Raw genomic sequence first — 27,961 nt, 5'->3', positions numbered from 1 at the left:
ATGATGAGACGTGTTTCCTCATTTAAGTTAATTGTGTAATAACTTCTGTTGTTTGACTCTTGATGGTGAATCATGTAAAGTGAACGTGTGTGGGACAGGTGAAGGGGGCGGGGCTTAGTGAACACTCACCTGCTTGTGCACCTTGCTGAGCTGCTCCAGGTTGTTCTCTAAGTAGACGATTCTCTGCCTCTGAGCCAGACTGCCGCCGGCCTCGTCGTTGTCGTTGTCTGCACCCTGCAACACACGTCACGTCACAGGCTTCAGATAAATGTTGGACTGGTCCTTTAAACTCCCGCAGATGCACCTGTCAGGTGTTCCTGAGCAGCTGAAGGACACGTTCACCTTTTTAAAGTCTTCAGACGACACCGACAGAGTCTCGTTCTCCAGCAGAACCAACGGGAGGAACCAGGTTTCATCAAACAGTACGAACGTGTCTTTACATGATAAAGTGTGAACTTATCCTTTAATGGCTCTTTACAGCAGGTGGATGTTTATAGTCTATAATAAACTAATAATCTATAATCATCTTATTAATGAATCACTGTTCAATAACATTTATATAAATGAAAGAGTTTAAATCTGTCTGGATTGATGAGGTTTGATCAATAAAAGATTCAACATTCATTATTCAGCAGATCAGAACAAAGATGAATGTATTCATTGATCACTATGTGATTATTGATTACAGCGTGTCATAAAGATGAAGTCGGGTCGTCTGCGTTACACTAAAATAACACGAGCTCGTATATTTCACACTACAGCTGAGCTTTAATATCATCTATGTACCTTCACAGTTAAAGTTCAGTTAAACTGATATCAATCGCTCTGTATGATCTTCTGATCACATGCTATCAATCAATCAGTCTGCTGATTCATTCTGAACGGGTTGTTTTGTGTATTAAATGTCAGAGAGAATATTTTTAATTTGTCAGAGCTGCTGTTTTTAAATGTCTGGTTTTGTCTGAACAACAAAAGAAAAAAGAGAAAAACTGAAAATCTCATAACTGATAAAAACTGCTGCTGATCAATTTTCTGATCAATAATCAACTCGTTTCAGCTCCATCTGAAAAGTTTCAATTCACCAAAACTCCAGATGAGAACTCTGGGGCTACAAAAGATAATCAATCGGTCAGGTTGTGGTGACAACGACTAATTGATTGATTGATTGATTGATTGATTGATTGATTGATTGATTGATCAGTTAGAGTTCTGACTCACGTTCTGGACTCGAGTGCTGATGTCCTCGATGAAGAGTTTCCGCAGATTGTTGAGAGTCTGAAGCTCTTTGGCCTGTTGATGAAACATGAGAACTGATCTGAGATCTGTGAACACGTGATGAAGATGAAGATGATGAAGATGAAGATGATGAAGATGAAGATGAACTCACCACAGTCTCCTCCAGACCCTTCAGGTCGTCTTTGGCTTGTTCCCTCTTCTCGTTCAGGAACCTGAAACACACAAAGTTTAATAAAACAACCTGTGTGTGTGTATGTGTGTGTGTGTGTGTATGTATATGTGTATGTGTGTGTGTGTGTGTGTATATGTATATGTGTATGTGTGTGTGTGTGTGTGTATATGTGTGTGTGTGTGTGTATATGTGTGTGTGTGTGTATATGTGTATGTGTGTGTGTGTGTGTGTATATGTGTGTGTGTGTGTGTATTTGTGTGTGTGTGTGTATATGTGTATGTGTGTATGTGTGTATGTGTATTTGTGTGTATGAATATGTGTATGTGTGTGTGTGTGTGTGTGTGTGTGTGTACGGTGAGCACAGAGGGACAATCTTACAGCAGCTTCTGGAGCTTCTGGTCCTTGTTTTGTTCGTCCGTTCTCACTTTGTCGAAGTCGGCCTGAAGCTTCCGGAGCTCCAGCTGCAGAGCTTCATTCAGACTGAAACACACACAGTCGGACACCTGCCTGTTACCACTGATGCTTCATCACTTCACCATTCCTAAATACATTTCCGACCTGCTCACTGGCTGTAAACCAATCAGATCCCTCAGATCATCAAACATGTGTCTCCTGAATGTACCGATAATTAAATCTCAACCAGGGGAAGATGCATTTAGTCACCATGTTGCTGTTCTGTGAAACAAACTGTCTGATGACCTGAGATCTGCTGCAACTGGATCTTCTTTTATAAGCAGTTTTAATGTGTGTGTGTGTGTGTGTGTGAGTGCTGTAGCAGGAATAGGACAGGGGTTATAAGGAACTGTATTTAATGTGTGTGTGGCTGAAAGGTTCATTTATTTATGTAGAGTTTTATTTGTTTGTTTTCTGTCTTTTACTGTGAAGCACACTGAGCTTACCTGTGTATGAAATGTGCTGTACAAATAAAACTGACTTGACTATTGACTGATCAGATGAAATGATTGATCTGATGTGAACGACAGCTGAAGTGGAGGATGTGACTCGTGATCCTCAGGAGAGAACAGGTCTCACTCTGTTGTTGGAACGACAGAAACTCTGATTGTCCGGTGATGTTTGTTACGAGGAGCAGAGCAGGAACCGAGGAGTTAATATTTGGAAACAGGACTCAGGAGTGTAAAGCAGAACAGAACAAATGATCCAACAAAGACTGAACTGAACACTTAAATACAAACCGAACTAACGCAGGAATAAAGAACAGGTGACTAGACAGGAGAGCAGGCTAGGAGCTCATTGGCTGGGGGAAACACTGGAAGCAGGGCGGGGCTGACGAACCAGAAAACACATTGAGACCAGAGTGGAGCTTCTTCCCTCACAGACACACAAACCGACAGACGAGTTTCATGATGTCATCAGGTGATTAACTGAATGAAGGTTAATTGTTAACAGCTGATCCGAGCTGCCGACCAACACGTCTGTGACGCTCAGAGCGGCTCAACGTGAGAAGCTGCTGTCTGAAGCTTCTCTACTCTGATCTGCAGTGAGATGCTGTGAAGGACACTGAGGATAGAGGAGATTCATCTGATCAATATATTTTAGCCGATACTGATCGATAAGATGGACTCGGGACATCTGCTCGTACTCCCACTGACACCAGCAGCGCTCTTTCTGAATCACTTCTGCTCGTCGCTGCTGTTTCATGAACTCACAACAATAAAGCTGGTAGGACTGCAACTAAATATTTTCATTATCAATTGATTGATTAGTAATTTGGTCCATGAAATGTTAGAAGATGGTAGAAAATGTGGATCAGTGTTTCCAGAAGCCCAACGTGACGTCCACAAATGTCTTGTTTTGTCCACAACTCAAAGATATTCAGTTTACTGTCATAAAGACTAAAATAGTTGATGATTAATTTAACAGTGTGCATCTAATCAATTATTGGAGCTCTGAATGCAGGAGTGCATGTTAACATCCTCTTTGATGAGAGATCAGTTATTATAGTGATCAGTTATTGATCGATACGATGCAGTAAATGAATCGTACTCTCTCAGCTGGTCGTTGATTCGCTGCTTCTGCTCGATCTCGTCTCGGAGGCGGGAAAGCTGTTTGTGATGAACCTCTCTGTGGTTCTCCATCTGTTCCTCCAGAGTTCTCTACAGAACACACAGAACAACACTTCAGTTTCTACAGCGCTTCATTTACCAACGTCTCTGTGATCACTTCACACCATCACAGCTGTGTTAACTGATTGTCTGTCAAGTCTGGAGAGTAACTCAGTACATTTACTAAAGTACTGTACTGTAAGATTGTACACAATGGATAATATAACAAGCTTTTAAAATACAACACATTGTTAAAGATGAAACCAGTGGTTTCCAACCTTTTTGGCTTTTGACGTCTTACAAAAAGCAGTGTGTAGTCGGGGTCACATTTCACATGTCTATGAGTTGTTAACAGCTCCACCAAATAGTGATTTTTCCCTCTAAACTTCTCACATGCTTTCATTTCAATAAATGTTCAAATGATCCAATATTTCAGCAAAAATCAAAGATGAGAGAAAAAGTCCAAAAACTGAAAACAGATTTGTGTATCAGAACTTTGTTTTTTCTTCTTTCCTCTCCCATTAATCATCTCACCACCCCTCAGATTTATCTGCTGACCCTTTGGAGGGGCCCCGACCCCTAGGTTGGGAACCAGTGGACTAAACTAGCTAACTGTATATAAAGTAGTGTAAACTAGCTCCACCTCCAGCAGCTACAACAGTAACATGCTGCTCTAACACTGATGCTTCAGTATTTAATATTAATATTAATATATATATGTGTTAACCCCTTAACATCCACACTTTTTATAGAATTTTTGCGTATTTGGCATACCATAATGGAAAAGCTTATAACAGAAGAACTGTAAGGCCATGATGCATGTATTAGGCTTCATTTGACAAGTGACGTCTTCTAGTTTCTGGAAATGTGCTTATTCAGCATGTGGCTAAAACACAAGTCATATTTTAATAACAATAATTAGGACATGCTTTATGCCAGAACTATGCAGAAACCACATACCCTCTACATCTTGCCAACCTGCATAAAATCCCAGACGTGTAGGTCTAACCTTATGGGAGCGAGGGAGTTTTTAGTTTGTGGTGTCACTCGTGTCCCTGAACCTCTCCAATCATCTCCAATTGGCCAAATTGTGCCGATTGCTTTGACTCATTACTGCGTGATGCTGCCGCTCACAACTGACTTCAGCAGGTTGTCGGCGAACCGCTGGATTTTAAGAGGTTAATATTCACTCTGGAGTCTCACATCTGTCTCTGCAGCAGCTCGTCTGAGTGTGTTTGCTGCTGCTGTCCAAAAACTATTGAATGAGACACACCTTCATCACCACGAACACATTCTGACTCAGTCACACACCACCACCAAGAGTGGATTCATCCGCCGCTGAAAATAGTCCCAACAAAGTCACTATTTCCTCCTGTGTGTTTGTTAAAAACTCCAGACAGCAGCTGTTTTATTGCTGAGCCTTTTAAACATGAAACTACTCATCTGTGAGGTGTTTCTAAAGAGTCACGTCTTCAGCAGGAAGATACAGTGACGTTACCTTCATCTCCACAGCGTCCTTGAGTCTGCTCATGTGTTCTTTCTCTTTGTCCATCACCGTCAGCTCTTGCATCTGACCTGAACACAAACACAACACTTTAAACGATTCCTGACAGCACATACCTTTAACAGACAGCTGCCAGCCAATCGCAGAGCAGTATTTGCTGTAACCATGGTGATGTTCTCTCACCTTGTGCGTGGAGTTTAGCGACCTCCTCCATCAGACTGTCCTGACTCTCCTCCAGCTGTCTCTTCTTCTGCTCCATCTTCTGCAGGTCGTCTGTCAGAGAGCCGATCTTCACCTGGTGCTGAACACAAGAAGAACAACTACTGTAATACTACTACTACTATTACTATTACTACTACTACTATAATACTACTACTACTATTACTATTACTATTACTACTACTACTACTACTATTACTATTACTACTGTAATACTACTACTACTACTACTATTACTACTACTACTACTACTATTACTATTACTACTGTAATACTACTACTGCTACTACTACTATTACTATTACTATTACTACTGTAATTCTACTACTGCTACTACTACTATTACTATTACTACTACTACTATAATACTACTATTACTATTACTATTACTACTATAATACTACTATTACTATTACTACTACTACTATAATACTACTACTACTATTACTATTATTACTATTACTATTACTACTACTACTATAATACTACTACTACTATACTACTACTACTATCACTATTACTACTACTACTATAATACTACTATTACTATTACTACTACTATTACTACTACTACTATAATACTACTATTACTATTACTACTACTACTATTACTATAATACTACCACTACTATTACTATTACTACTACTATTACTATTACTATTACTACTACTATTACTATTACTATTACTACTACTATTACTATTACTACTACTACTATAATACTACTATTACTACTACTACTACTACTATAATACTACTACTACTATAATACTACTACTACTATTACTATTACTACTACTACTATAATACTACTATTACTATTACTATTACTATTACTACTACTACTACTACTATTACTATTACTACTACTACTATAATACTACTATTACTATTACTATTACTACTACTACTACTACTATTACTATTACTACTACTACTATAATACTACTATTACTATTACTACTACTACTACTACTACTACTATTACTATTACTACTACTACTACTACTACTACTATTACTACTACTATTACTAGTCAGTAGTTCAGTCCTGTTTGTCAAACTGTGTCCTTCTCATCTTTTAGCTACAACAAACCATCCATTGTTTCTGTTTTAATCATCTGTGTTCTCGACAGTTAGACTTTAACTGTTTATCATCTTTTAACTGTGAAGCAGTTTGTGTAAATGTGTACAGATAAACGTTCTTACTCACAAACAACCTGACTTTAGAATAAAACATCTTGTTTTTCCTTTCTGTATGAGACGGAGAGCTGACAGATGAACTGTTGGACTGTCCCTTTAATGTTACCTGTGAGATGGACAGCTGACAGGAGATCAGCTCCTTCTCGTTGGCCTCCATCTTGCAGGTGTTCTCCGTCAGACTGACCTCCAGCTGTTTGCTGCGGTTCACCAGAGATTTCACCTCTGACTTCATCTTGGTGATGTAGAGACGAGCCGTGGTGAACTCGTCCTCCATCACGCCGCTCGCCTCCGTCATCTGAACACACACACAGACCCGGGATCACTTCCTGTCCTCACAGTCACATGTAACATCTACAGACCAGCAACAGAAACCTTTTACATTTCATAGTTTATATCAAAACTTTTACATCGTTTAAAACTTTTAAACTGTCAAACGAATATTAATATAAGATCAGATCAGAACACCTTTATTGATTTTTACTTGTATTGGACCATCAGAGCAGGTAGTCATGACAACAGCTGTCAAACATCTGGTGCAAAGATAACAAGGTAGAAGATAGACTAAATAAATAAATATATATTAGTATAAGCTGCTGAAACTCTGTTAATGGATTGTTTTCATTATTGATTAAGCTGCTGATTATATATGTAATGAATAAATTGATCTCAGACCTTCAGATGTCTCGTTTGGTCCAAATCACAAAAATATTCAGTAAGATAGAAAACAGGGAACTCCTGAATGTTTGGTTTTGTTGCTTTAAAAATGACTCAAGTTATTAATCGATTATCAAAATAGTTGCTGATTTATTTTCTGTTGATTGATTAATTAATTAATTGAATAATCATTTCAGCCCTCTGATACAAACTGCTTAATAAATCAATTCTGTGTTTCCAGCAGAACAACACTGAGCTAAAAAAGGTTGAATCTCTGTGAGTTTATCATATTGTATGTTTTCTCTTCTTCTGTGGTGGCGGTCCTCTACAAACATGACCACACCAGCTGACGTGCTGCTGAGTATGGTGAGTGAAATGTGACAGTAGAAGAAGAGTTTGTGTCTTACGGCTCTGAGCTCGGTGGTGCCGAGGACGCTGCCGATGTCGCTGAGGTCTCTGAGCAGCAGACTGAGGATCTCTGCTGACCTCTTCTTGTGATGAGAGCTGAGCTCCTGCAGGTGGGACAGTTCCCTCTGCACCGCCTCCAGACTCACCTGAACAGCACAGGAGCAGAAGATGCACAGCTCAGCCACAGAGAGAGAAAACTAACAGCATTAAACACTCGAGTCGTTGTTCCACTTTGAAATCTCAGTGAAACTGCAGCTTTCCAGATGTTCACATGACAGGAAAACATGTTCCTTTGGCTCCATCTGGTGGCGAGATCGTGAAGGACACAGAAATGATAGATATGATAGAAATAGTAGAAATAATAATAGGAATATTATTTATTTGAGCCACTGCTAAAAAGTGGCTCAATGAGACTTCATCCTTTACAGCCTCCAGTTGTGTTTATATTTACACTCTTGCAAACTATTCTGTTGGGTACCGTTACTGAACTGCAGGTACTGGTATCAGTTCAAATGTGAACGGTACCAAACCCTTCAGTGGATTTAACAGAATCATGTGATCAGATGCATCAACATCTGATCTTCATCCTGATATCAACTCTGCTGTTGGACTCACAGTTTTGTGTGCGAGCTCCTCGTTCAGCTGCTCGTTGCAGCGGCTCTTGTTCTCCACCTCCTGGCTCTTGTGGTCGTAGTTGACGGCGAGCTCCTCCAGCGCCTGCAGCACCTCCTTCACCTCCTCTTTGGCCAAGTCGTTGTCTCTATGCAGCCGCGACACCTCCTCCTGCAGACGCTGGTAGTCCTGACGGCTCCCCGCCAGCAGCTGGAGGGAGGACGGATGACGGACAGGTGGAGGGAGGTCAGATTGATTCATAAATGAGACAACGGAGGTTCGAACACTCTCAGGTGAGACTCACCTCGTCCTGATCAGTGAGCTGCTGCTGCAGCGCCTCTGCTGTCTGACTGTGATGGTTGATCTCCTCGTCCTGAAACACCAATCAGAAACTGTTAAAGTTTCACAACACAACAAACTGCTCCGACGCTACAGGTGAGACTCAGCTGATGGTTCAGGTGGGACTCACCTTGTCGTCCAGCTGATGGTACAGGTCGGTGATGAGCGTCTCGTATTGTGTCTTCTCCTCGTCTGACAGAGGGACGGGGGGCGGGGCCAAGCTCTCAATCACTGTGGTCGTGTCACTGCTGCTCTTCTTGGCTCTGCTGCTCAGCTGCTCATCCACAGGTACAGACTCACCTGGAGAAGTTCATATTACAAACTTGTGTTCTGGTGTCTGATGAAGTTCAATCAAGACTTACTGAGTCAGATTTCATGTCTCACCTGTTCCTGAAACAACACAAGAGCCTGTTTATGTAACACCTGGAGACAGAGCAGACACGTCTCCTTTAATGCTGTTAATCTTCCTCTATAATCCATTTCATACCTGATTATTTTAAATATTCGAATTATATTTGAATTTTCAATGCTCAAATTTAGCCTATTATTAATATTTACTATGTACCTACACAAACAGGCTGCTGCATTACTAATGCCACGTTGTTATACGTTCTGTCCACTAGAGGGCGTTCCAACATTACCAATAAACAGGTGATCACTTTCTCACTAAGTAATAATTAAGCTTAGGCATAAAATAAATAACGTTAACTGAAATGTAAATATTAAATAAGCTTTCATCGTACTGTATCATAGTAATTAAACTACACACTTAACTGAAATATAAATAAACTCACATCAGTTTGTTATTATTTGTGTCGGGATGCACTGTGAGACCAAATGAGGAGCTCTGTGTCCAAACCCCAAACTGCAGCTGCAGCTCTGATCACTCAGACTCAAGTCTTTTACTGTTGCCTTTTTAAATTTTTTCCGTCTGTTGATGTAAATCTAAATTTTTCCATACATCACTTCTTAAATGTTTGGGAGTGGTGATCTCTGAGCGTCACTTTCTGCCATTTCTGATATAGTGACATTAGAGGTTAATGTTAGTACATTAATATATATATAAAGTATATAGAAAACTTTATTGTTCATCAAATATAACAAAAGCATTTGTTTTTTTACTATTCGTTTTATATTTGACTCCTTATATTCGTTCCAACATCCTCAGTCTTCATACTTTAATTTGATGTCCATCAGACTGTTATTCCTACAGGACGACGTCTTACTTTTTAAATCCTTTCTTAGTTCCAGTTTGACTGAGATGTTTTCTGAAATCAACACTGTCCTCCAGATGTTAAAATGCAGCTGAGAGACGAATGACGTTGAACTCACAGCAGTCGGCTTTAGTGGACTGTTTTAGGTTTTACTGCTCAGGCTGCACAGATTGTTGACAGGAGGTCCTGCAAACAACTCAGGGACAAGAATACTACGTCTACTCTGCCTGTTTTTAAGAAACACATCACAGCACATCAATCACAGATCAGGCGGTGGAGAACATTATCATTCAGCAGGTCTTTATCTGTGAAACTAAATTTGATCATTAGGAGGGTTTGTGCAGTAATAAAGCAGAATTGTACCTGGTGTGATGCAGTAATGTTTACAGATTTTAAATGTGGGAAACAGAGAGCTCTGATATCAGATCAGTTCTCTGTGTCAGCAGATACTCTGACTGAGGGTCTGAATCATCAGTTTTTGATACACTAACATTAACAATATGTACAATTAAATTAATGATGTGGAATTTGATAGTTTTCAGTTTTTGTTTTCGTCACCTTTCCTCCAGCGTTTCAGCTCGTTCTCCAGTTTCTGGATCACGATGTTCAGACTCCTGTTCTTCTCTTTCTCCTTCTCATACTTCTTCTTCCACTCCTCAGCGGTCAGCTCCAGGTTCACAGACACTGTGTTCTTAATGGTCTTTGCCCTAAAACACAATAACAACACAGGAAGTGGTTTCAAAACACACGCTGGTCTCCTCAGTCGGCTGGAGGCGAGCGCTGCTGTCAGTAGACAGTTCATAAGTCCTCTGACTCTGGCAATCACAGTCCAATCAGCCCAGTGTTGCTGCGCTGCTTCATTTATTTTTATAAAGTACGTTCTTGATCATCTGTTTTAAACGAATTACAGTCCACTAATGCTCAGACATGTCTTTATACCTTTATTACATGAGAACTGAATCAGTGGGAGATCAATTCTGTGAATTACTTTGGATTATAACTTAATGTTAGAAGACTTTTAATTCTTTAATAACTGTACAGTATCGCTGAGGTCTTTTATTTTGAAGTGCATGAAGTGAGTTCCTGTACCTCTGTCCGAACATCAGGGTTGATTTGGTTTCAGCCTCGTTGTAAACAGACGGCGAGCAGCAGATGATGATGGTGGTTCGACAGTTTCCTCCCAGAGAGTCCTGCAGGATCCGGGTCATCTTACTGTCCCTGTACGGGACGTGGGTTTTCTACAAACAAACAACAAACATCAATAAATAACATCAAATAACGACAAACAAGACTTCCTGTTCCTACAGACAGTGAAGTAAACTGAAGTGTGAAAACAGGAAGTGAAGACTCACCGTTCCTTCGCTCAGGGCGGCAATGACGTTTCCGAGAGCAGACAGAGACTTGTTGATGTTCTTGGCTTCGTCCAACACGGCGCCCTCTGCGCCAGTCTTACTCACCTGGACAACAACATCAATATCATCAGTGCAGAGACTTAACAGGTGACCAACAGGTAACCAATAGGTGACCAACAGGTGACCAACAGGTGACCAACAGTTAACCAACAGGTAACCAATAGGTGACCAATAGGTAACCAACAGGTGACCAACAGGTGACCAACAGGTAACCAATAGGTGACCAACAGTTAACCAACAGGTGACCAACAGGTGACCAACAGGTAACCAACAGGTGACCAACAGGTAACCAATAGGTGACCAACAGTTAACCAACAGGTGACCAACAGGTGACCAACAGGTAACCAATAGGTGACCAACAGTTAACCAACAGGTAACCAACAGGTAACCAACAGGTAACCAACAGGTGACCAACAGTTAACCAACAGGTAACCAACAGGTGACCAACAGGTGACCAACAGTTAACCAATAGTTGACCAACAGGTAACCAACATGTGACCATATGAAGGAACAAGGTGAGTGTGAGGGAACAGTGTGACCTTCTCGCTGCCTGCCAGGTCGACCAGGTAAAGTTTCCCTGACAGTTTGGTCTCCGTCTCCACATTCTCCTGCTTAATGTTGATCAGAAAGATGCTGTGGCTGCGAGAGCTGTGCTCGTTCATGTCTGCAGGAGGAACAAAAGTACACGTTAGTATGTTAGTAGAGAGCTGCTGGCGCCTCCTACAGGCTGCACTGTTCATCACAGCCACAACAAGTTCTCACCTCCAGTGAGTCTAAAGTTTGTCCTGGAGGATCATGGTGGTCTACAGGGTTTAACGAGTGTATGTGAACTGAATCAACTAGTAGTGACAGTAGTATGAGTATTATCAGACCAGTATCAGTAGTACTGTCAGTATTATCAGTAGTATCAGTAGTACAGTTGGAGACTCACTGGTCACAGCGACGTGTCGGTTTGCTTTTCCCTCGTCGATGACGTCCATGACCTCCTCCGGACTGGAAACGAAACGCTCTGTACAGCCCTGACAGGAAACACACCAACGCAGTGTTACACTGTACTATTACTGCAGTACTGAAGGCAGCTCATATAAATACAGGTAAATAAATAAATATAAATACAGGTAAATAAATATAAATATACAGCAGGTACCTTCACAAAGGGAACCCTGTTTTTGTCCTCGTGGACGGCCAGGTTCGTCTTTGACACTGAAACATGAATCACAGCAGTCAGCAGGTCGTTTTATTCCAACACTCCGCTCCATTATATATGTAATACTTACTAATATACTTAATATAAATATTATATATGTTAAATGTTGTCTCACCATCCAGCAAGTCTCTGATTTTATCCAGATAGATCTCAAAATAAGACACCTGCAGAGAGTCAGCAAACAGATCCTTTAACATTTGGATTCAGACACTATAAGAAATATAATATATAGTGTGTTTGTTTGGTAGTTTTCATGCTGCTGAAGTCTAATCACTGCTGAAACATCAGCATCAGCTGTTTATGTGCTGTTAAACTTTAATTTAAGATGTTTTTATTAGTGCCTTTCTTTTTTAAATATGTCACAATCCTTTTACTCAATGTGTTCTGTTTGTTTTTCTGTCATGTTATTCGTGCAAATAGTAAATAAACTGAACTACAATTAAACTGAATTAAACTCGTCTGTCAGGTTTTGGGGCAGCAGGAAGGACTTTATTGTGAAACAACCACAGGAAGTGTTGCAAATGCTAAAGTGGTTAATTAACAAATGTTTGTCATGTTATATTTTAAAGATTTTAAAGATCATTTTAAAGCTTTTCATGTGTTTTTTAATGAAATGTGGTTGCAGGATATAATGTGAGATATAATGTGATATGTGGTGAACAGTGAACATATGGAGAGCAGGCGGGTCAGTGAACGCCTCGCTGGGTCTCTGCAGGACGTCTGACCACAGATCAGATTTAACTGTTTATATACTGAACATGAACAATAACATCAATTTATATGTTTTCATATTTATAAATTGGTCTTTTTTGCAGAAGTTAACGTTCTTTCTAAATCAATCAGTTTATATGATGTATATTATCGTACTATTTATAATAATATTGACTTATTTTATTACACGTTATTCTAGCACCTTTAATATTAATACAGATTACAGGAAGTGCTTCCAGGTGAAGAACAAACTAACGAGGCAACAGGAATAAAGTTCAACCAGAATTAAATGAGGCACTAATGTTCACAAAGACTATTAGAAATATATACAAAATATTAAAACTAAGTGAGTGAAAACAGTAAAACAGACTTCATGTGTGGTGACCGATGATGTCACCGGTATGACGATGACATCATCACCTTGATGTGAAACTCCAGGTTCTCGTCCATGGAGTAGATGTGGTCAAAGATGTCTCTGGCGATGCGAGGGATGATTCCCATCAGCCGAGGGTCGTGGAGTTTCCCCTGAACATTAAAACGTTTCACAACAACAGTCGACGATTTAGTGTTTTCATTTTATTTTAAACAAAGACAGAGAAGAAACACATCAACAGTATGACATAAAACAACTAGCACTGCTACTACTACTGTAGTACTGTTACTACTACTGTAGTACTGCTACTATTACTACTGTAGTACTGTTACTATTACTGTAGTACTGTTACTATTACTACTGTAGTACTGTTACTATTACTACTGTAGTACTGCTACTACTACTGTAGTACTGCTACTATTACTGTAGTACTGCTACTATTACTACTGTAGTACTGTTACTATTACTACTGTAGTACTGTTACTATTACTACTGTAGTACTGTTACTACTACTGTAGTACTGTTACTATTACTACTGTAGTACTGTTACTACTACTGTAGTACTGTTACTATTACTACTGTAGTACTGTTACTATTACTGTAGTACTGTTACTATTACTACTGTAGTACTGTTACTATTACTACTGTAGTACTGTTACTACTACTGTAGTACTGCTACTATTACTACTGTAGTACTGCTACTATTACTGTAGTACTGCTACTATTACTACTGTAGTACTGTTACTATTACTACTGTAGTACTGTTACTACTACTGTAGTACTGTTACTATTACTACTGTAGTACTGCTACTATTACTACTGTAGTACTGTTACTATTACTACTGTAGTACTGTTACTACTACTGTAGTACTGTTACTATTACTACTGTAGTACTGTTACTACTACTGTAGTACTGTTACTATTACTACTGTAGTACTGTTACTATTACTGTAGTACTGTTACTATTACTACTGTAGTACTGTTACTATTACTACTGTAGTACTGTTACTACTACTGTAGTACTGCTACTATTACTACTGTAGTACTGCTACTATTACTGTAGTACTGCTACTATTACTACTGTAGTACTGTTACTATTACTACTGTAGTACTGTTACTACTACTGTAGTACTGTTACTATTACTACTGTAGTACTGCTACTATTACTGTAGTACTGCTACTATTACTACTGTAGTACTGTTACTATTACTACTGTAGTACTGTTACTATTACTACTGTAGTACTGTTACTACTACTGTAGTACTGCTACTATTACTACTGTAGTACTGTTACTACTACTGTAGTACTGTTACTATTACTACTGTAGTACTGTTACTATTACTGTAGTACTGTTACTATTACTACTGTAGTACTGTTACTATTACTACTGTAGTACTGCTACTACTACTGTAGTACTGTTACTATTACTACTGCAGTACTGCTACTACTACTGTAGTACTGTTACTATTACTACTGTAGTACTGTTACTATTACTACTGTAGTACTGTTACTATTACTGTAGTACTGTTACTATTACTACTGTAGTACTGTTACTATTACTACTGTAGTACTGCTACTACTACTGTAGTACTGTTACTATTACTGTAGTACTGCTACTATTACTACTGTAGTACTGTTACTATTACTGTAGTACTGTTACTATTACTACTGTAGTACTGTTACTATTACTGTAGTACTGTTACTATTACTACTGTAGTACTGCTACTACTACTGTAGTACTGCTACTATTACTACTGTAGTACTGCTACTACTACTGTAGTACTGTTACTACTACTACTGTAGTACTGCTACTACTACTGTAGTACTGTTACTATTACTACTGTAGTACTGTTACCACTACTACTACTGCAGTACTGCTACTACTACTGTAGTACTGTTACTATTACTACTGCAGTACTGCTACTACTACTGTAGTACTGTTACTATTACTACTGTAGTACTGCTACTACTACTGTAGTACTGTTACTATTACTACTGCAGTACTGCTACTACTACTGTAGTACTGTTACTATTACTACTGTAGTACTCTTGCTACTACTACTGTAGTACTGTTACTACTACTGTAGTACTGTTACTATTACTGTAGTACTGTTACTATTACTACTGTAGTACTGTTACTACTACTGTAGTACTGTTACTATTACTACTGTAGTACTGCTACTACTACTGTAGTACTGCTACTATTACTACTGTAGTACTGCTACTACTACTGTAGTACTGTTACTACTACTACTGTAGTACTGCTACTACTACTGTAGTACTGTTACTATTACTACTGTAGTACTGCTACTACTACTGTAGTACTGTTACTATTACTACTGCAGTACTGCTACTACTACTGTAGTACTGTTACTATTACTACTGTAGTACTGTTACTACTACTGTAGTACTGTTACTATTACTACTGCAGTACTGCTACTACTACTGTAGTACTGTTACTATTACTACTGTAGTACTGTTACTATTACTACTGTAGTACTGTTACCACTACTACTACTGCAGTACTGCTACTACTACTGTAGTACTGTTACTATTACTACTGCAGTACTGCTACTACTACTGTAGTACTGTTACTATTACTACTGTAGTACTGCTACTACTACTGTAGTACTGTTACTATTACTACTGCAGTACTGCTACTACTACTGTAGTACTGTTACTATTACTACTGTAGTACTGCTACTACTACTGTAGTACTGTTACTATTACTACTGCAGTACTGCTACTACTACTGTAGTACTGTTACTATTACTACTGTAGTACTCTTGCTACTACTACTGCAGTACTGCTACTACTACTGTAGTACTGTTACTATTACTACTGTAGTAGTTACCACTACTACTACTGCAGTACTGCTACTACTACTGTAGTACTGTTACTATTACTACTGCAGTACTGCTACTACTACTGTAGTACTGTTACTATTACTACTGTAGTACTCTTGCTACTACTACTGCAGTACTGCTACTACTACTGTAGTACTGTTACTACTACTACTGTAGTACTGCTACTACTACTGTAGTACTGTTACTATTACTACTGTAGTACTGCTACTACTACTGTAGTACTGTTACTATTACTACTGCAGTACTGCTACTACTACTGTAGTACTGTTACTATTACTACTGTAGTACTGCTACTACTACTGTAGTACTGTTACTATTACTACTGTAGTACTCTTGCTACTACTACTGTAGTACTGCTACCACTACTGTAGTACTCTTGCTACTACTACTGTAGTACTGTTACTATTACTACTGTAGTACTCTTGCTACTACTACTGCAGTACTGCTACCACTACTGTAGTACTCTTACTACTACTACTGCAGTACTGCTACTACTACTGTAGTACTGTTACTATTACTACTGTAGTACTGCTACCACTACTGTAGTACTCTTACTACTACTACTGCAGTACTGCTACTACTACTGTAGTACTGTTACTATTACTACTGCAGTACTGCTACTACTACTGTAGTACTGTTACTATTACTACTGTAGTACTGCTACTACTACTGTAGTACTGTTACTATTACTACTGCAGTACTGCTACTACTACTGTAGTACTGTTACTATTACTACTGTAGTACTCTTGCTACTACTACTGTAGTACTGTTACTACTACTGTAGTACTGTTACTATTACTGTAGTACTGTTACTATTACTACTGTAGTACTGTTACTACTACTGTAGTACTGTTACTATTACTACTGTAGTACTGCTACTACTACTGTAGTACTGCTACTATTACTACTGTAGTACTGCTACTACTACTGTAGTACTGTTACTACTACTACTGTAGTACTGCTACTACTACTGTAGTACTGTTACTATTACTACTGTAGTACTGCTACTACTACTGTAGTACTGTTACTATTACTACTGCAGTACTGCTACTACTACTGTAGTACTGTTACTATTACTACTGTACTACTGCTACTACTACTGTAGTACTGTTACTATTACTACTGCAGTACTGCTACTACTACTGTAGTACTGTTACTATTACTACTGTAGTACTGTTACTACTACTGTAGTACTGTTACTATTACTACTGCAGTACTGCTACTACTACTGTAGTACTGTTACTATTACTACTGTAGTACTGTTACTATTACTACTGTAGTACTGTTACCACTACTACTACTGCAGTACTGCTACTACTACTGTAGTACTGTTACTATTACTACTGCAGTACTGCTACTACTACTGTAGTACTGTTACTATTACTACTGTAGTACTGCTACTACTACTGTAGTACTGTTACTATTACTACTGCAGTACTGCTACTACTACTGTAGTACTGTTACTATTACTACTGTAGTACTGCTACTACTACTGTAGTACTGTTACTATTACTACTGCAGTACTGCTACTACTACTGTAGTACTGTTACTATTACTACTGTAGTACTCTTGCTACTACTACTGCAGTACTGCTACTACTACTGTAGTACTGTTACTACTACTACTGTAGTACTGCTACTACTACTGTAGTACTGTTACTATTACTACTGTAGTACTGCTACTACTACTGTAGTACTGTTACTATTACTACTGCAGTACTGCTACTACTACTGTAGTACTGTTACTATTACTACTGTAGTACTCTTGCTACTACTACTGTAGTACTGCTACCACTACTGTAGTACTCTTGCTACTACTACTGTAGTACTGTTACTATTACTACTGTAGTACTCTTGCTACTACTACTGCAGTACTGCTACCACTACTGTAGTACTCTTACTACTACTACTGCAGTACTGCTACTACTACTGTAGTACTGTTACTATTACTACTGCAGTACTGCTACTACTACTGTAGTACTGTTACTATTACTACTGTAGTACTGCTACTACTACTGTAGTACTGTTACTATTACTACTGTAGTACTCTTGCTACTACTACTGCAGTACTGCTACCACTACTGTAGTACTCTTACTACTACTACTGCAGTACTGCTACTACTACTGTAGTACTGTTACTATTACTACTGTAGTAGTGCTACTACTACTGTAGTACTGCTACTACTACTGTAGTACTGTTACTACTACTACTGTAGTACTGTTACTATTACTACTGTAGTAGTGCTACTACTACTGTAGTACTGTTACTATTACTACTGTAGTAGTGCTACTACTACTGTAGTACTGCTACTACTACTGTAGTACTGTTACTACTACTACTGTAGTACTGTTACTATTACTACTGTAGTAGTGCTACTACTACTGTAGTACTGTTACTATTACTACTGTAGTAGTGCTACTACTGTTATTATTAAACAGTGAATGTGTCAGACTGACCTCCATCGTGTGAGTTTTCCCTGATGACGTCTGACCGTATGCAAAGATGGTTCCATTATATCCTCCCAAAACATCTGAAACACACACAACACACACTGAATGTAAAACACACACTGAACAACACACACTGAATGTAAAACACACACTGAACAACACACACTGAATGTAAAACACACACTGAACAACACACACTGAACAACACACACTGAATGTAAAACACACACTGAACAACACACACTGAATGTAAAACACACACTGAACAACACACACTGAATGTAAAACACACACTGAACAACACACACTGAACAACACACACTGAATGTAAAACACACACTGAACAACACACACTGAATGTAAAACACACACTGAACAACACACACTGAATGTAAAACACACACTGAACAACACACACTGAACAACACACACTGAATGTAAAACACACACTGAACAACACACACTGAATGTAAAACACACACTGAACAACACACACTGAACAACACACACTGAATGTAAAACACACACTGAACAACAAACACTGAATGTAAAACACACACTGAACAACACACACTGAACAACACACACTGAACAACAAACACTGAATGTAAAACACACACTGAACAACACACACTGAATGTAAAACACACACTGAACAACACACACTGAATGTAAAACACACACTGAACAACACACACTGAATGTAAAACACACACTGAACAACACACACTGAATGCAGATTCATCTTCTTCGTTAGAAACAATAAAGTTTTATTTTCAACATCTCTGATGTTTTTCTTTATTTAAGATCAGTTTTCACTTTATTCCTCATGTTTTAACAGACTGAATATTTCTGTTTTTCTTGTGCACTTATTACTTTTCATGAGTGTTCAAACTAATAATTATATCATAATATCATAATCAATCATTATTGATTAATCTGCCTGTTATTTCCTTGATTCCTTGATGAATGATGTGGTCTATAAGATTTAAAAAGATAATAATACATTAAGTTCAAGTCGACGTTTTGTTTTATTGACCTAAAGAATTAATTTACTGTCACGAGACAGAAAGAAACACAATTTACCTGCTGAAACCAGAGAACTTTGAACAATATTTAATAATAAATCATTTTCTGTCAACTGACCGACTGATTAATAAATATTTTCAGCTCTTATTTTGGTCTTCCACAGTTTATCATCAGTCATCGAGGCAGATCACAGTCAGAGTATAAAGGGTTAAATCTCACCTTTGACGATCTGCTTGGCGCAGGTGTCGTACACCTGAAGCTGCTCTGTGATTGGAGGAAGGACCCTGTCAAACACATACGGCTTCCCCTACAACACAGGAAACACACTTTCAAAATAACAGTCTGAGTTAATCAGTTTAGTGTGACGCTGACTCACCTTTTATAAAGATTATAAACAATTATATTATTCTTCTTCATCATTTTCCAACAAAGAAGTTTAGCTGCCCAGCAGCAGTTTGTGACCCGGTGAAGTTCAAATGGTTAATAACCGATTATTAAAGTTTATTTATTTAGTAATTAAATATCATTTTTATTATTATCAGGTGAAATCTGCCTGTTGGGTCGACATCCACTCTGTAAAAACATCAACGTTCTCTTCAGTCACAGTAAAATACAGAAAAATCATCAACGAATCCAGACAATAATCAGCAGATCGATCAATCGTTTCATCTTTATAACATCAAATAACTGTTAACTGATCTCCATCAGTTTCTTCAGGCCCAAAGTGATGCTGCAGATTAATAATCTGTGATTGTGTAATCTGTAATGTAATTGATTAATCGACTGATGCTGCAGAGTTAAACCTTCTGTATTGCTGCTTCTGTATTTCTCAAATTATTAATTTTTACAGTATGAAGTTCGGCCTGAGGGTGGCGCTGGAGGAAAGTTCATGAGGTCATTAAAGGTCGTGGGGTCATTAAAGGTCATGAGCATGTGACTGCAGCTGCTGACAGATGTACGAGACATTTTATGTTTACTAAACTCTAACGCAGCAGCAGTGCTCTCGATGGACAAATATTCTCTAATATTCATAGTTTCATGTTTCACTCTGTGCTGACTGAGATTTGCTGCAGTTAAAGTGACCACATGGTGGCGCAGTTGGTGCAACGTTTGACTGTGTTGTTGTGACGTGTTCCGGGGAACCGATGTACCAAGTTTGCTCTTATTAATGACAACAACACTGTGGTCATTTCACTTTATATTGTACTGTAGCGCCGCCTGTGATCTGGCTGCAGCTGGACGATACTTTGCAGTTACGGCAGTTTATGTAAAACCTTGTTAAACGTCGGACAGACAGAATGTGTTCAATGATAATGATCATGGCTGGTGAAGATTGGATGAAATGAGAGAAATATTTTAGCAAACAATTCAAAATGGTGGAAATATTTTCATGGCGGCAGTGGGCGTGGCCTATCCAGGAGTCCTCGGTTATGTGATATTATAAACGGAGGAAGGTTGGATCGTTTGGTGACAGACAGGACGAGTCTTTATCTGCCGACATTCAACTGATCTGAGGACTGTTTGATGGTTTTATCAGCGTCCAAACAGACGCCGGACACACCAGAACTCACTGAACGTTAACGTGTGTGTGGAAGAAAGTACACACACTGAAGTAAAAGTACTGCGTTCTGACTGACAACAGGTGAATCACCACAAACATCCAGTCACACACTCCAGTGGATTTACTGACTAAACGCCACCAATCAGAGCACACGCCTTTGTCATGTGACTCTAAAACATTACATGGAAATAAATCACAGTGTGTGACACGAATACTGAGAACTCAGTGATTAAATGTCACAGTGGTTTAAGATTATTCATCTTAAAGCTGTTACACGTGTTCAATAATACAGGCTGCTGAGTGTAGAGTTGTGTTGTTGATGCAACATGTAACATGTTACATGTAATGTTTAACGTGTAACGTGTGATTGTTCTCTGAGATATCGGACAGAAAAGGTCAGAAGGTCAATAATCATTAAAATCCTTTGAAAATGATTATTATTCATTATTGATTCATCATATGATTACCTGCTTCATTAACTGATTAGTAGTTCAGCTGTTCCTGTCGGTCGCCATGACGACTGACAGGATGGAAGAAAAAAACAAGCTGCTGTTTCTGACTTTCCTGTGATGTTACTGTTTATTTGAAATAAATTCATTTTTATCGTCAAGACTTTGAGTAAAACAAAGAAAAAAAGTAATTCTGTCTTGAACTGGACATATTTAACCAGTGAAACCAGTTAAAACACCAGTAAAACTAGTCATCTATTGAGAGCTGCAACAATTAATTGATTAATATATATAAAATATATAAATATAATCGATTAATGGATTCAGATGTTCTTATCTGTGATTCTTCTGTCATAATAAATTGATTATTAGTTTCACTGATAATCTGAAGATTCAAAGATCTTCACTTTATAAAGACAGAAAACTGAAAAAAACTGGAAAAAAAAACAGAAAAATTGAAAATCTGAGACTAGAGAAACAGAGAGTTGGAAGGATGAATCATTGATCTAATCAATCAGCTGATTGATTGATGTTTCAGCTCCAACACTGAACACACATGAAGGTTCAGTGTTCAGACGCTGAATGTCACAGTCTGTATGTTTCAATAAGATGCCTGTTGTCATGGTAACTGCATCCCACTGGGAGATGTCTGATGTCTGGACTGACCGAACCAATCAGACGGAAGAAAGATGATTGCACACACACGCGACCATACAAACGCGCACGCGCGCGCGCGCGCACACACACACACACACACACACACACACACACACACACACACACACACACACACACTCACACACACACACACACACACACACACACAGGATAAAAGTCACATCATGAATTTTACATGAGAATCTTCAGCTTCAACATTTTCATTCGTCTTTTTTCTTTTTAATCTGGAGGACCAGACGGAGTCCGCCAGAGGGCCACATCAGGGCCTGAGGCCGCATATTGATGCTCTGCTGCCAATCATGTGACGTCTAATGGCCTTCAGCCTCTGCTGTTATGGAGACGGAATATTTCCCATGAGACCCTGCAGCAGCTCCACCCCCACCTCTATAAAGCAGACAGATCCACAGCTTCCTCCATGAAAAATAATACACCGAAACACAACAGACACTAAAACTACAACTACAGACACTAAAACTACAACTACAGACACTAAAACTGCAAGTACAGACACTAAAACTGCAAGTACAGACACTAAACTACAACTACAAACACTAAAACTGCAAGTACAGACACTAAAACTACAACTACAGACACTAAAACTACAACTACAGACACTAAACTACAATTACAGACACTAAAACTACAGACACTAGAACTACAACTACAGACACTAAAATTACAATTAGACACTAAAACTACAACTGCAGACACTAAAACTACAACTACAGACACTAAACTACAACTACAGATACTAAAACTACAACTACAAACACTAAAACTACAAATACAGACACTAAAACTACAACTGCAGACACTAAACTACAACTACAGACACTAAAACTGCAACTACAGACACTAAACTACAATTACAGACACTAATATGGGTGATATGGCAAAAATATCACAATTCTTTTTCATGTTGATTTTTACCAGTTAGCAGACGTAGCTAACCGCTAACGGTGTTAGCTAACCGCTAACGGTGGCGTTTACCTGCAGCCCAGCTGTCAGTTTCACATGATGAACTGCTCCAGATTTCACAAACGCTATGAAGCATCACACCTGTGAGCTAACTGGTGAGCTGTCGTCGTGACGATGCTCAGACTGGTGTTATAATGGAGAAACATTCAGTGCCACAGGTCATTGTTTTCCAAGCTAAACGTAATACACGAATACATAGACAACCGTTAACTCATCGTCCTTCAGAACTAACGTCTCCCAGGCAACCACTGAACATGCTGGCTAGCGGCGCGAACATGGACGACTGGCCAATCATAGCGCTTCAATGCTACGCAGGGCGTGTCTTTCAGAGAAAAGCGGCGGGATCCATAACAACGCTGCTCAGACAGGTGGCGAGGACCGACACAAGCGCCGCTGCTCGCTGTGTTCGTAGCATTTAATGTTAAAAACAAACAGTTTGGGCTTCTGATGCGAAACATGCAGACAGTTTGCTCTGCTGTGAGCTCGCTTTTACCCATAGTTCATAGCAGAGTGGAGATGTGGAGATATCACACATCCCTAAATAACAGACAAAACTACAGACACTAAAACTACAACTAGGTTTCAAACTTAAGTGTCTTTTAAGAGGTTTTCATCTTTTGAAGGGATCTGTGACCTTCATGTTTTCAGAGTTTGTTGCAACTTTAATGAGTAAAGAAACATGATGATCACTGACGTCTTCCAGCCTTCAGGTCCAACCTGAAGCCGAGATAAACAAACGTCTCCTCCTTCCTGTCTCGTTACAGATGATTCAGCTGCTTGTTCAACTGGAAACCATCCAGGAGGAAACTGGGACAGAGTCATGTGACCTTCATCGGGACAAACAGGATGAAACGAGCTCGTTAAAATAAAGACATCAGATGATCAGAGCAGCATTTCTCCAGTTCTGCCACTGACATCACTGAACTTGATGCTTCTTCTGATCTGAAGTGAAACTATTATTTATTAACATTAAAACCTTCGTTACACCTGATAAAAGTAAACATGTAGCAGATATTAATAAATCATTATTACTCACAAACTGATTCACTGATTTTCTCTTTATGTTTTTATTCAAACTGAAAAAAAATGTTTTTCAAACAAAGTCAGAGCTCATGAAGTAATAAAATGCATCTATGATTTATTTATTTATTTAAATATTTTGTTTTCTGTGTTTTTGTATCTTTTATTTATCATGTGATCAGTTCCTGTCACTGTGATTAGTCAGTTAACTGGAAACTACTGAGATCATCAATAAAACGTTGACAGAATATCAGTCAATGAATCACTGCAGAGGAAACTGAAGACATGACTCAGGACTGTTTTATTTGCATTTTAACTATTTTCAGCCATTTTATGCACCAAATCAATAATCAATTAATATAGAAGATACTCAGCAGATGTATTGATAATAATTAATGATTTGTTGTTAATGTTTTGATCTTTTTACATTAAAAACAATAACAGGTGTGATGATGGTAACTTCCGGTGTTCCTCTATTGTTGCGGACGGGCGGACACACATACACACGCGCGCACACACGCACACGCTCACGCACGCACAGGTTTGTGCAGCTATCCTTGTCAGGACATTGCATTGACTTCCATTCATTGTGGACAACCGAACCCAAACCTGAACCAGGACCTCAGGAATGACGTTTTGTTCAGTGTTTATACCGGGAAACACACGCACACACGCACGCACGCGCACTCACCGCCACCACCACCGTGTCCTCTCCGTTAAATTTGGGGATGTATTTGTCTCCGCGGCTCCGCTCCGCGTCGTTCAGCGGCCTGAAGCGGCACATCACCTTCACCCCGCACACCCCGCACTCCGCCGCGTCCTGCATCACCGACACTGTCCGGTAACAACGGAGAGAAGCACCGACAGATCCGCACAATCACCGCACGGTCAGCTCCGGTTCACACGGCGCACATCCACAAACCTGCAGCGGACACAAAGATGCGCTGAACACTCCCACCTCAGGTCCACCCAGGACCCCCAGCCAGCCGCACGGAACTCTGGGACATGCAGTCCTGTCTGATCGATCGATACACCTATTGATTATGGATCCCGCTGAGAAAACAGAAACTCGAGGGAGAAATGCTTTCAGAAGGTTTTCAGGAAAGAGAGAAAAGTATCAGAAATTCAAATATTATATGAAACAGATTAAATCAATAAAAACTATTTTTTGTTGCTTTTCAAAATGATAAAATTATAAAAACATGTTTCAGCTTCTGTCTGGAAGGAAGAGACGATTATATAATGAAATAAACATGTTTCTATTGTGTAGTGAAGAAAAACAAACAGAGGATCGATGAGTCCAGCTGGAATCTACACTGTAAAATAAAGAAATCATGAAAAAATGGTAAAAAGTCTGGCAGCAAAAGTTGCCAAACACTTACCGCCAAATAACAGTAAAAAACCTTCTACAGAGATTAATTTTAAAAAATACTGATATTTACTTTGGACATTGTCTACATTTTTACAGTCCAACCATTATAAAATAAAAAGAAATTCTCATTATAAAACATTGCTAGAATGTTAAACAAATGTATAAATCTGCACAAAAAATGAAAAAGATTGCAGAACTACCTTCAAATGACCTAATTTAAATGAAAAATCTTGTTTTCATACAGTAATTTTTGGTAAATTCATAGGATTATCCAATCCATCCACAGGAACTCCCCATCAAAGTAAAGATTTCTGGATGTAAAACACAGAAAAATTATGTAAAATTACATTGAAATAACACCCATTAATGGTATCTTGAGAGCTTTAAGCTTTGATTTTATGTAATTATCCAGTCTATTTGGTAAATGTTGGTTTTATACTGTACAAAAAAATAAGATCATGTAATAATAGTTTACAAAAACATAATTTTAATAATCATTACTTTATATAAACACTATTTGACAGTAATTACAAGCAGCTCTCCAATATATTTACAGGCTTTTCCCATAAATGTATCGGGTTTACTTTATATGAACATTATGTGACAGTAATTGCAAGTAACTCCCCAATATATCTACAGACATTTCACATTAATATATGGAGTTCTGAATGTACAAAAACCAGAAGGTCTATGTAAAAGTACCTTTATAGCAACTCTGACACTGAATAAATAAATAGATTTTTCTACTGACATTTTACAATATTGTGCAATCCATTCAATACAGATCCCCATTTGAGATGTATGAGATTTCAAGATGTTTAATAACCAGAATATATCATAAAATTACCTTTTACTGCTTGCTTTACAAAGTAATTCTGTAGACGTTGCCAGAGCCTGGTATACAGGTACATTTTATGTTTCAGATATGAAAGTTTACTATAGAATAAAGCTTATTTGGGTATTAAAAAATTACTACAAAATTAGTTTCACATTTATTGTATATGAAGCAGCTCCAGACTTTATTCTGGATGGCATCACAAATTTGAGTCTTATGTCTCTGGTTTGTGTCTTTGGGAGAAAGTAGTTCACAAATATCAGAAGTGAGAGTAAGTTACACATGTGCAAGTCACAAACAAGTCTCAAGTCTGAACCTTAAAGGCTCAAGCAAGTCTTAAATCACTTTGACTCTCACTGTGACTTAGACTAGTCAAGTCAATGCTAACCGGTCAAAGCAGATGGCCGCCCACCAATTTCTACTCGTTAAAGGGGAGTTTTTCCTTCCCGCTGTCACCAAGTGCTGCTCATGGGGGAACTGTTGGGTCTCTGTAAATGAAAGAGTTCAGTCTTGACCTGCTCTATGTGAAAAGTGCCTTGAGATGACTTTTGTTGTGATATGGCGCTATATAAATAAAAATTGATTGATTGATTGATTGAAGCAAGAAAAGTCAATTAAGTCAGAAGTCAGTCATCATGAAAGAAGCACTTAAAACACGAGAGAAAAGGGTACAATGGCGAGCCATGTCATGAGAGAACTGCACACGTTAGTTAGTCTCTACAACTAGGGATGACTGTGGTTAGGATTCATAAAGACAACTATTTATGGTTCAGTTCATACCTTGTTTTTTGTTGTTGTTGGGGTTTTTTTGGGGGGGGGTAAATCAACTACAATTTGGAATGTCAACATAAAACTAAAGAACATCATGCAGGTTGATTAACTTTATGAATTAACTTCACATTAATTAACTATTTGAACAAAAATAAATAATTTGATCTAGCATGTTTTCCAGGACCTAGGGTTCATAATTTTGTATTTTATGCAGTATTAATGTGTGTGGATGTTGTATGACTTCTGCCGTTCTGCCACCAGGTTGAGAGTTTTGAAGCAGAAGTAGTAGAAGAAGAGGAACTTCCTCCAGTTGCAGTAGTTAGCACAAAGCTTGTGGGTTTTAAGAGCTGCAAAAATATGCTGATGGACTGTAAGTTACACATTCTGCTTTGTTGTGGTTGTAAAGTGTGCAGATAAAAGAAACTGCTAGTTATACTACACCTGAGTGTCTGTCTGCAACACATGACTACTTTGGTATATTTACTTGCCAAATGGAAAATCTACCTGCATTTGGCGCTTGCACAACGAAACATAGTATTCTATCTGATGATTACTGTTTTCTGCTGTGGATTGTGTAGACTAATACATCCATTAATTTAGAACACTGAAATCATTCAAACATCA

At 38.6% G+C, this 27,961-nt stretch overlaps 1 protein-coding gene and 1 long non-coding RNA gene across 3 annotated transcripts in view; both read right to left on the bottom strand.

Moving 5' to 3' along the window:
* The window catches only part of LOC137192225 (kinesin heavy chain-like), a 29,921-nt gene extending 4,633 nt beyond the window's left edge, over nucleotides 1-25,288 (bottom strand). Inside the window, exons 1-23 of one of the 2 annotated variants that reach the window (XM_067602759.1) lie at nucleotides 25,051-25,288; nucleotides 19,893-19,980; nucleotides 18,651-18,724; nucleotides 13,375-13,479; nucleotides 12,359-12,407; nucleotides 12,184-12,239; nucleotides 11,968-12,055; nucleotides 11,576-11,700; nucleotides 10,977-11,081; nucleotides 10,714-10,862; nucleotides 10,183-10,331; nucleotides 8,541-8,710; nucleotides 8,376-8,444; nucleotides 8,075-8,281; nucleotides 7,459-7,605; nucleotides 6,504-6,692; nucleotides 5,159-5,276; nucleotides 4,970-5,046; nucleotides 3,413-3,522; nucleotides 1,787-1,888; nucleotides 1,388-1,448; nucleotides 1,219-1,290; nucleotides 130-234 (exon numbers count right to left, since the gene is read on the bottom strand). In XM_067602759.1, coding sequence (XP_067458860.1) covers nucleotides 130-234; nucleotides 1,219-1,290; nucleotides 1,388-1,448; nucleotides 1,787-1,888; nucleotides 3,413-3,522; nucleotides 4,970-5,046; nucleotides 5,159-5,276; nucleotides 6,504-6,692; nucleotides 7,459-7,605; nucleotides 8,075-8,281; nucleotides 8,376-8,444; nucleotides 8,541-8,710; nucleotides 10,183-10,331; nucleotides 10,714-10,862; nucleotides 10,977-11,081; nucleotides 11,576-11,700; nucleotides 11,968-12,055; nucleotides 12,184-12,239; nucleotides 12,359-12,407; nucleotides 13,375-13,479; nucleotides 18,651-18,724; nucleotides 19,893-19,980; nucleotides 25,051-25,185 — 2,550 coding nt within the window. In that variant the 5' untranslated portion in view covers nucleotides 25,186-25,288. Of the gene's footprint in view, nucleotides 1-129; nucleotides 235-1,218; nucleotides 1,291-1,387; nucleotides 1,449-1,786; nucleotides 1,889-3,412; nucleotides 3,523-4,969; nucleotides 5,047-5,158; nucleotides 5,277-6,503; nucleotides 6,693-7,458; nucleotides 7,606-8,074; nucleotides 8,282-8,375; nucleotides 8,445-8,540; nucleotides 8,711-10,182; nucleotides 10,332-10,713; nucleotides 10,863-10,976; nucleotides 11,082-11,575; nucleotides 11,701-11,967; nucleotides 12,056-12,183; nucleotides 12,240-12,358; nucleotides 12,408-13,374; nucleotides 13,480-18,650; nucleotides 18,725-19,892; nucleotides 19,981-23,420; nucleotides 23,758-25,050 lie in introns of those variants that run through there. The other variant, XM_067602760.1, reaches the window with a different exon arrangement.
* LOC137192226 (uncharacterized) lies at nucleotides 21,578-23,342 on the bottom strand. Its single transcript, XR_010930540.1, has 2 exons — nucleotides 23,182-23,342; nucleotides 21,578-23,118 (listed from the first exon to the last, which is right to left on the bottom strand). It is a non-coding gene; the product is annotated as an uncharacterized lncRNA (long non-coding RNA).
* Nucleotides 25,289-27,961: the final 2,673 nt, after the last annotated feature.

This window comes from Thunnus thynnus, chromosome 11 (genome assembly GCF_963924715.1).
Source record: "Thunnus thynnus chromosome 11, fThuThy2.1, whole genome shotgun sequence".
In the NCBI taxonomy this organism is placed as follows: Eukaryota; Metazoa; Chordata; class Actinopteri; order Scombriformes; family Scombridae; genus Thunnus; species Thunnus thynnus.
This window is presented reverse-complemented; position numbering and strand designations above follow the sequence as displayed.